The sequence below is a fragment of the Gopherus evgoodei genome, chromosome 7 (assembly GCF_007399415.2).
Source record: "Gopherus evgoodei ecotype Sinaloan lineage chromosome 7, rGopEvg1_v1.p, whole genome shotgun sequence".
Lineage (NCBI taxonomy): Eukaryota > Metazoa > Chordata > Testudines > Testudinidae > Gopherus > Gopherus evgoodei.
The window spans coordinates 42,387,600-42,397,013 of record NC_044328.1 but is presented as its reverse complement, the minus strand read 5'-3'; the positions used below and the strand labels follow the sequence as shown (position 1 = coordinate 42,397,013).

At 42.2% G+C, this 9,414-nt stretch overlaps 1 protein-coding gene across 4 annotated transcripts in view; it reads right to left on the bottom strand.

The window, feature by feature from the left end:
- Nucleotides 1-1,735: 1,735 nt before the first annotated feature.
- Nucleotides 1,736-9,414, bottom strand: part of PALD1 (phosphatase domain containing paladin 1) — a 201,381-nt gene continuing 193,702 nt past the window's right edge. For all 4 annotated transcript variants that reach the window (XM_030570349.1, XM_030570352.1, XM_030570351.1 and 1 more), the window contains exon 20: nt 1,736-2,499. In XM_030570349.1, coding sequence (XP_030426209.1) covers nt 2,350-2,499 — 150 coding nt within the window. In that variant the 3' untranslated portion in view covers nt 1,736-2,349. The remainder of the gene's footprint in view (nt 2,500-9,414) is intronic.

Here is a 9,414-nt window from a genome sequence, read left to right as displayed (position 1 = left end):
GAGAGAGGTTTTCTGAAATCATAAATCAAATGTTCATGGCCTATGGAAATGTGGACATGAGGGGTGAAATCATGGCTCCACTGAAGTCACTGGGAGTTTTGCCACTGGCTTCAATGGAGCCAGAATTCACCCCAGACATCATACCTTTAAGGAACAAAATGTCCATTTGGAGATACGCCATGGTCTTTGCCCAGTTACAAGAAATGTTAAAGGTACAACTTTCAGGAAACCTGTAATATGATAGATTTGTTAGCAGCACTCTCTAAAACATGAAGTTATCAGGTTAGTCACAAGAATTTCTTGCAAAACTGTTTTGGTGAAGCAGGGAACACTTAGGCACAGATCCTGAAAGGTATTTAGGCACCCTTCTTCCCATAAAGATCTTTAACCTTAATGAAATAAACACACATGGAGAAACCCAAAAGATCACGTAAAATTTAGAAACAAAGTGGAGGCATACAGCTGTACAGTAGTTTTGCAAAAAATACAGTATATGTTCCATTATAAGAAAGGAAAGGAACTGAATACAAAAATGGATATACATCTGTTTATAACAGAAATCAATAAAGAACAGGGTTGTTTCAAAGTTCTCTGCATACTGGTGCTATAAACTACCTTCAATGACCAAGTTTAATTTGGTTTTATGTCACTTCAACATAACCACCTTTCAGTTACGATAGGGGATGAGGAGAAGTGAAAACATTTTATGCTGTCAGATGGCTGTTAAGAGGTAACAAAAGAAATAGCAACTACCTCTTGCAAGTTACCAATTTATCTATTCAGTTATATCACCAGCAAATAATTCAAACCCGAAAATATCCTGCTGGAGATGTAAAATACTTGATCTGATGCTTTGCAATTATAAAAGGTAAACAAAACAAAATGCTCCATCAGAAAGAAGCCAAAAATAAATTGCTTGGTAAACAGAAGCCTTGGTGCTTGGATTTTGAAGTAGCAATAGGAACAATTCCAAATAAAACACACACCTCTTGGTATTTTAACTTTTTTAAAAAATTCACTTTTTAAATTTCTGATGTATGCACCTTCTGAACTGCTGGCAGCTGATGACAGCCAATTCGGAAAGAGACAGACTGCATGCTTGTGCATTTGTACTTCATATCTTATTCTGTCATCCTATTCATGCTAGCCCTGGACTATTTCATTTCTGCTCATCAAACCTTCTGCAACCAGCCTCTCCTTCAGATGTGACAGTGGGAATGCGACTTTATTCTGTACCTGAACACTCTTGATTCATTTTATTTTTCCATCTTTCCAATCCCTTCTTTTTTATTATTTCCTCTGTGACGGTTTTATTTAATTGCTTTAGATACATTGTGTGAAATCCTGATTTCAATGGCAAAATTCCTGTTGATTTCAGTTGGGCCAAGATTTCATCTTTTATTTCTGGATCCACAAAATGTGGCTTTTTGCTAAACAGAAACTTTGGTGCCATACTGCAGCAGAAGCGTCCAGGCACTGGAAACAAGGCTTTTGACTGTAGCAGGGCTGTGGGAAATTAGTGGCTTATATGAGGGGTAGGCAACCAGTGGCACTCACACTGCCAGGGTGTCCTGGCCACCAGTCCGGTGGGGCTCTGCATTTTAATTTAATTTTAAATGAAGCTTCTTAAACATTTTAAAAACCTTATTTACTTTACATACAACAATAGTTTAGTTATATATTATAGACTTATAGAAAGAGATCTTCTAAAAACGTTAAAATGTATTACTGGCACGTGAAACCTTAAATTAGAGTGAATAAATGATGACTCGGCACACCACTTCTGAAAGGTTGCCGACCCCTGGCTTATATTTTACTCAAACACCTCCAGTTTGTTAATAAAGTTAATTTTAAAAAGTGTAATAAATATGCACAAACATAAAAATCCAGATCTCATTCTAGTGCCTTTGGGATTCTTCATGAATCCCAAGTTGGCCTGCAAATTCTTTTACATTTATATGACTCTCTCTATATATAGTGCATAGACTGCACTGCTATAGTGGGAAAGTGAGGAAGGCCATGAAAAATTTGGCACTTGCTGCTAATACATTCACTAAATTCAGAAGATTGTGTTTTAAACATTTCAGAGCTATTTTTAAAAGGTTACACAATGTTTTCAATTAGACACCTGTTATTTAATTTACAATATTTTTTATTGTGTCTAACAGAACACTATAAATTTTTGTTTTTTAAAGTCAGTTTAAGGTGTGTCCCGTCCCCCTTCAATCTTTCTGGAAACAAAGTCTTTCCTTAAGGCAAATTCTCCACCCCCCCGCCCATAAAAAGCAAGAGAACCAGCCAAGTCTGGAGAAACGTAGAAATTCCTAAGGTGCCTCACAGCGTCGGGTCCTAAATGAACTCCCCTTGGAATGGAAGTTGGCTACGGCTCTGTTCCTGCCAGCGATAGCGGAGCTTGGAGAGAGATTTGTCTTCTAGGTTCTCAAACTCAGCAAACCCCAGCTGATTCAGGATCTCATAAACTCCAGCCTTGGCTGCCACCTGAAAGCAAAGGAGAGGGAAAGGGAGAAGGAAGAGTCTTAAATTCCTCTGAGTATACAGGCTGGATTGTATTGAGCGCAGAAGTTTACCAGGATGACATTCCTGTTGCCCTTGATGTAAAACCCCCTGAGTAAGTGAACAGGATTAAAAAGAAAACCACACAAAACAAGAAGGGAAACTCTTACAGAAATGTGCTTTCTATCCAATGGTAGGGACAATGATGTGAGTAATGGGGGAAGGCAGCAGATGTCCGCCGCTGCAGCTCTGCATATCTCTAGGGAAAGAAAGGGAAAAAAGAAAACGAGATTTTTCTCTCCCTCTGTTTTGCGCAAAACTTGCTTCTATTACAGGAATCTTTAACAACACTGCAGCACCTCCGGTCTCCTAACAGCTCCTTTCAGCAGTACCAGCATGGTTCACCAACCTGGCACAATCCCCACCGAAAACCGAAACAAACAAATCACCAAAAGCCAAACCTTTGGGTGTATGGGTCATACAATATCTATTAATGCCACCAACAAAACAATACATCTACTTTTTTTCAGGATGAAGGGTAGAAATTTGTTTGCCCTTCTCCACTCCTCTGGGGCCTCACCCATCCCATCTCAAAGATAATTGCTAATGGTTCCCAGATCGCTTCAGCTCATTTCTGAAATTCCCAAGTGTGATTTTCATCAGGCCCTGTGAACAGGAATACTTCAAACATATTTAAATATTCTTGAACCTGTTCTTTCCTTACTTTGGCTTATGTCCCTTCCCCCTTGTTGTTAATATTAGTTGTATTTGGTCACCATTAACCTTTTTTAGTAAAGACTGAAGCAAAGCAGCCATTAAACACTTCAGCCTTCCTGATGTCATCAGTTATTAGCTTCTCCTTCCCTGCTAAGTAAAGGACCTATACATTCTTCAACTTTCTCTTGCTGCTAATATATTTAAATAAACTCTTCTCATTGCCTTTTATATTCCTTTCTAGGTGTAATTCATCTTGTGCCTTTGCCTTTCTGATTTTGTCCCTATATGCTTGTGTTACTCTTTTGTACTCCTCCTTAGCAATATATCCATGTTTCACTTTTGGTAGGATTCCTTTTCGATTTTCAGTTCACTAAAGTGCTCCTGATGGAGCCTTATTGGCCTCTTACTATTCTTCCTACCTTTTCTTCGTATCAGGATAGTTTGCAGTTCTGCCTTTAATATTATTTGCTTCAGAAACTGCCAGATCTACTGAACTCCTTTATCCCTTAATATTTTCTTCCCAATGGGACCTTACCTACCAGTTTTCTGAGCTCATTAATGTCTGTTGTTTTTTATAAGTCCATTGTCCTTATTCTGCTGCTCTCACTCCTTCCTTTCCTTACAATTATGAAATCTATCATGTCATGATCACTTTCACCGTATTCCACCTTCAGATTCACAACTGATTTCATGCTGTTGGTCAGAATCAAGTCTAAAATGGCTGTTCCCCTGGTTACTTCCGGCGCTTTCTCAAACAAAAAGTTGTCCCCAATATAGTCCAAAAACTTATTGGAAATTTTGTATTTTATCATATTACTTTCCAACAGCTGTCTGGGTAGCCAAAAGGAGATGTGATTGTTGTCAGAGCGGGTAGTTGGAGGAGCTGTGACAGGTCCAGTGCATACTTAACCTAACAAAAGCTTGAACTATGGTCATACATATGGTAACAAATAAAACCTCGTACTTTCCTACATCTGGTGCTTAAACATTTTATAAGCCACTTTTTAACTGTTTGTGTTAGCATTTTCAGGGTTTGTTAGCTTTGGCGGAGTTCTGGAAAAGTTACAATGTTGCCTTGTTTTTGCTAAAAATGTAGTGCTTGTGAAAGGGCAGAGAGGGACTGACAGCACTTCAGCCCAAAGACTTCCTTTTATCCCTAAGCCAGGCACACGCTCCCCTGAAGTACCTCAGACTTAGCCTCAACCATCCCCCCTCATGGATATGTAAAGTGAACGGGGTGGAAGGGAGACAGATTTAAATAGCGTACATACACTGCCCTTGCTGTGGGCATGCTAGGGAAACAGTCCTGTTACAATCAATTCCTTTTCTGTTAATGCCTGGGCTCTCTGAACAGACAGCTCCTGCAGCCCGATAATGCATGACAGCCTCTTCGTTAGGAGAAGCACTCTGTATTATCCATGGGGATAGAAGATAACCAATGTATCACCCCATGGTTGTCAACTAGATAAATAGTCAACATCTTTCAAATAAAAAGCTATTGGATAGTTCACCTTTTATCCATGGTCCTATACAATGATTAAAAAACAAACAAACAGATTTTCAGATGCTCTCAGCACTTACATAGGCAACAAAAGCATTACAGCTATTGTACTCAGGAAAAAACAACAGGTAAGCTTCCACTTAGAGAAAGGCGCTGTAAGAGTGAATATAGACAGGGTTTGCCATGTAGCCACATCCACATAATGTCATTTGGTTTCAGCGGGAAGACAAAGACTCATATAGGAAGTTACCCAGCGTGTGTCAAAGTGTTTCTTAAGAAAGACAGGCTATCAGTTTAGAGACCCACACAGTTCGGTGAGAGACAGGGGTTGGCATAGGGAGAAGTCTTCTACCAAACCAGTAAGACCAGAGGTCTCAAATGTTTGGTAAATCAGAATTCTTGCTGAAGATGTTATATAGACATAAACCGGATTCTGCGCTTTGTATGCCATCCCACACAATAAAGAATGTTAAGGGTGCAAAGCGAACCACTCAGTCAGGACATGCTGAAGTTAAGGTTGTATGGGTAAGTTTACCTCTATCCCTCTTTACTGATATCAGCAAGAGGAGAATCATGCCCAATGTATGTTTCAGTTAACAAAGCTGCTGCAGTGAATAAACAGCTGCTTGTTTGAGCTCCTGCCTCAGTGCCTGTTTCTATTTTAGCACCGGGATGCTCCGAGTGACTTGATCTTATCCTTTCTCAGAACTTCCACTTCCACACACACCCTTCATCTGCCTCTGTCTCTCCACCCAGCTGCTGTCCGCCTGGGGAAGCTAGCAGCCAATCTTGCACCTAATTAGTGATTTACTGAAGAGTGTAGCAGAGGAGCTGCCATTTTATTATACAATGTGGAGGGGACTCATTTGCACATGAATAAAATAAGGACTTTTTCATAACTTTCCCCTTTGCCAAAATTCAACAGGCCAAAATTCATTTCAATATTAGTCAGCATTAGGTCAATCCTTCATGATGTTTCCTTACTGTTTAGACAATAAATATCACTTTAGAACCCTTCTTCTTAATCCTATCAGTAGGTTCATTGTACTCCAAGGTGCTGAAAATGATGATGATCATACCATCTTGTATTCAGGTCCTCCTGCATAATGTGATTACATGGCCATGTAATCAGTCATATAATTGTCCTTCTGTGATGATATATGGCCAGAAGTGTCTATCAATTGTGCATTTCAGTCTGTGATCATAATGTGCTCTATGTGCTTGACTTCTAAGATGGTGTGTTAGACTATCAAAGGGGAGCAGACAGTTCCAACACACTGACCCACAGGAGACAGGCAGGCATCAGGCTAGGGATTACAACCCATTGAGACTGAATGGATCTAACTGTCCAAACACTGCAGCAGCCATCAAGAGGGCATTCTCCCAGAGAGGCCCTATTGCATGCTCAATTGACTGGAAAAACCGACTGTCAGGCACCAGGATATTTCACACCTGGGCCCATAAACAAAAGAATGATTCAGCACTATGGTAATTTGACCCAGGCCCCACACGGGAAGGGTGGCGCTTTGTTGAACCTGTGAGAAGGAACCAGTCAGAGCGAGAGAGAGATCGAGACAGACATGCACAGAGAGATCTTGGTGGTTTAAGAGAATGTGAGTTGGGTCTGTTCTATTCCTGTAATGAGACTAAATGTGTGCGTCAGCTGTCAGTTGTTTTAAAATCTTTTCTTGTTTCTCTAATGCTTTGTTCCAACTACTAAATAAAAATACTTTAAGAAGGCTGTTGTTCAATAGCACTGGTCACAGATTCCCACAGGGAAGAAATGCAGATGCCTGGAACCTAATCAGATTTGCGGTGTGATAAGCGATTGGTGTGCACAAAATATCATGATCAAAGCCTAGCCTAAGAGAGGGAGAACTGCAAAATTCCATGCAAAACTGGTCAGAGCCAGAGGCCTATCCCCTGAGGGTGTGATTAGAGAGACCAGAAAGGGAACTGAGGTGCAGCTAACTCTGGACCCAGGGCAGTTTTTTCTCTGAATTAGCTCCAGAATTTCAGCTTTCATTAGTTTTTAAAAAATTTAGTCTCTGCTTGCTATGCTCACAAAGAAAGCCTGCAAAACGTAAAGTGAATATACCAATGCAGTTAGACCTGCCTGAAACTGCTCATTGCTTGGAACTAGAAGTCTGGGAAGTGCGAACTCCTCCCATCCATCTCACTTTGAACCCTAATGAAGTACCTTATATGTCATCATTGTTAACTATTTCACACATAGTCTGTACTACTCCACTGTTGGGAGTAGAAGCAGAAAGTAGGCCAGGATGCAATGGATGCCTGCTGGAGTAGGAAATGAGGAATTTAGTTCTCTCTCCCCAAATTTAAAGAGACTTTCACCCTTGTCTATAGGGTGACCAGACGTCCCGATTTTATAGGGACAGTCCCAATTTTTGGATCTTTTTCTTATATAGGTTCCTATTACCCCACAACCCCGTCCCGATTTTTCACATTTGCTGTCTGGTCACCCTAATTGTCTAGAAGGCAAAAGAGAAAGAGGAAGTGCACCTTTCTCCATATTACTAGCTCCCACCCCATCTGTCCCCTACACAGCTACCAAAACTCTCAGCTTCCTCCTCATCCCCATAATTTCCACAATGCAATCTTACATTATTAATATAAAAATAAAACCAGCAACACACTGAATATGTAAGGGTACTGCAACATTAATGTAATATCAAATGCTAAAATAAGGTATCCTGTACAGCCTGTTCTGTACTTGGCTACACTGCCTCGGGGATGGGGAGGCTTGGGAAGACACTCCTGAATCCTTGCCTTCCTGCTGCATAGGACTTAGGGCCTTGCTTATATTTATATAGCATTTTTCATTCAGAAACATCTCAAGCACTTTACAGAGGTAATATACAAGGACCATCCACCTGCCTCTATGAAGAGTCACTTCTAGTGTGGAATCATGCCACTATTTAAGTGATGCTACCTAACATTTTAGGGGGAGTGGGGGCAATACTGTATCCAACTGAAACGACAGAAGGACTTTAGACAGGAAGGGCCTGTTTCTCCTCTTCATTTACTAGTAACTTCATTTACTAGTGTAAGTAAAAGGAGAATCAGGCCTCAAAAAGTATAATGACCCAGGCTGGAATCTGACCAGGACACCAGGGTTAACACACTACTCTTTAAAAGTGCTGTGGAATTTTTAGTGGCTGTAAGTGGTGAGGGGGCTCATGGTGCTAGTGCACCCTGTTCTCTCTAGCTCTGAGCGCTGAACCCCCTCGTTTTATGATGCCTGAAATGCAGGTGGCATTATGATGCAGGTGGCGTTATGAGCCAGGAAAACAAACCACATTCTAAACGAATTCCCAGGACACAGCCTGAACCTCTCACTTTAGAGCTGCTTAAGAGTGGAAAGGAAGCAAAGGTAAGGGAAATGTTAAATATTAGTTCAGGCCTTGTCTACACTACAAAGTTGCAGCGCTGGTGAGGGGGTTACAGCGCTGCAACTTAGGATGTGTACACACCTGCAGGGCATTACCAGCGCTGCAACTCCCTGTTTGCAGCGCTGGCCGTACACCCGGTCGTGTCTCGGGTGTAGAGGATCCAGCGCTGGATCACTAGCGCCGGTCATCAGATGTAGACACTCACCAGCGTTTTTGTTGACCTCCGTGGAATAAGCAGGTATCCCAGCATACCTGAGGAAGCCTCTCCGGTAATTAAGCAAACTCCACTGCCCTCCAAGCAGGTCTCCTTCCCCGCGGTTTGCTCTGGCGTTCCCCAACCCCCCCTCCAAGCAGGTCTCCTTCCCCGCGGTTTGCTCTGGCGTTCCCCGACCCCCCCTCCAAGCAGGTATCCAGCCCCGCGGTGTGCTCTGGCATTCCCCGACCCCCCCTCCAAGCAGGTATCCAGCCCCGCGGTGTGCTCTGGCGTTCCCCGACCCCCCCTCCAAGCAGGTATCCAGCCCCGCGGTGTGCTCTGGCGTTTCCCGACCCCCCCTCCAAGCAGGTCTCCTTCCCCGCGGTGTGCAACAGCGCTGCAGCGTGGCCACATCTAACACCACTTGCAGCGCTGGTTGCTCTAAGTGTGGCCACTCTGCAGCGCTGGCCCTATACAGCTGTACTAATACAGCTGTAACAACCAGCGCTGCAAAATTGTAGATGTAGACATACCCATAAAAAAAAATCACAAAATGTGTGAGTTCAGTTTGCAAATAGAACAAGCTAGACAAGCTACTCCAGACTAGACAAGGCCCTCCCATCCACTAAGGGTGTTTAGGAATAATGAAATCCTCTATGCAAATGCAAGGGCAGAGAATTAAATGGCGTGCAGACTCCAGTTTCCATGTAGGAACGTATAAGGCAGAAAAAGCTTAGACACTCCTGATGGCAGGAGCGTTATGGGGAGACAGACACACCAGCATAATTTCTGACCAACATAGCTACGCTGGTATAAGTTTTATAAAATTGTACCAATAGTACAGTTTTGGTTAGGGGTGTGATTTTATACCACTAGATTTATACTGGTGCAATCCTTTGTCTGGATGCAGTTTATACCAGTATAGCTTGTTCCCCCACCTGTACAAGAATAGCTAAAAGCAGCTTTTCCTGATAGAGCCACAGTGGGGGTTGTACTGCTTTAACGATACAAGTACAACTTGTGTGTGTAAACAGGCTCTAAGAGCACAAAGAGGCTTCTGCTGGCAACTTTGAAGT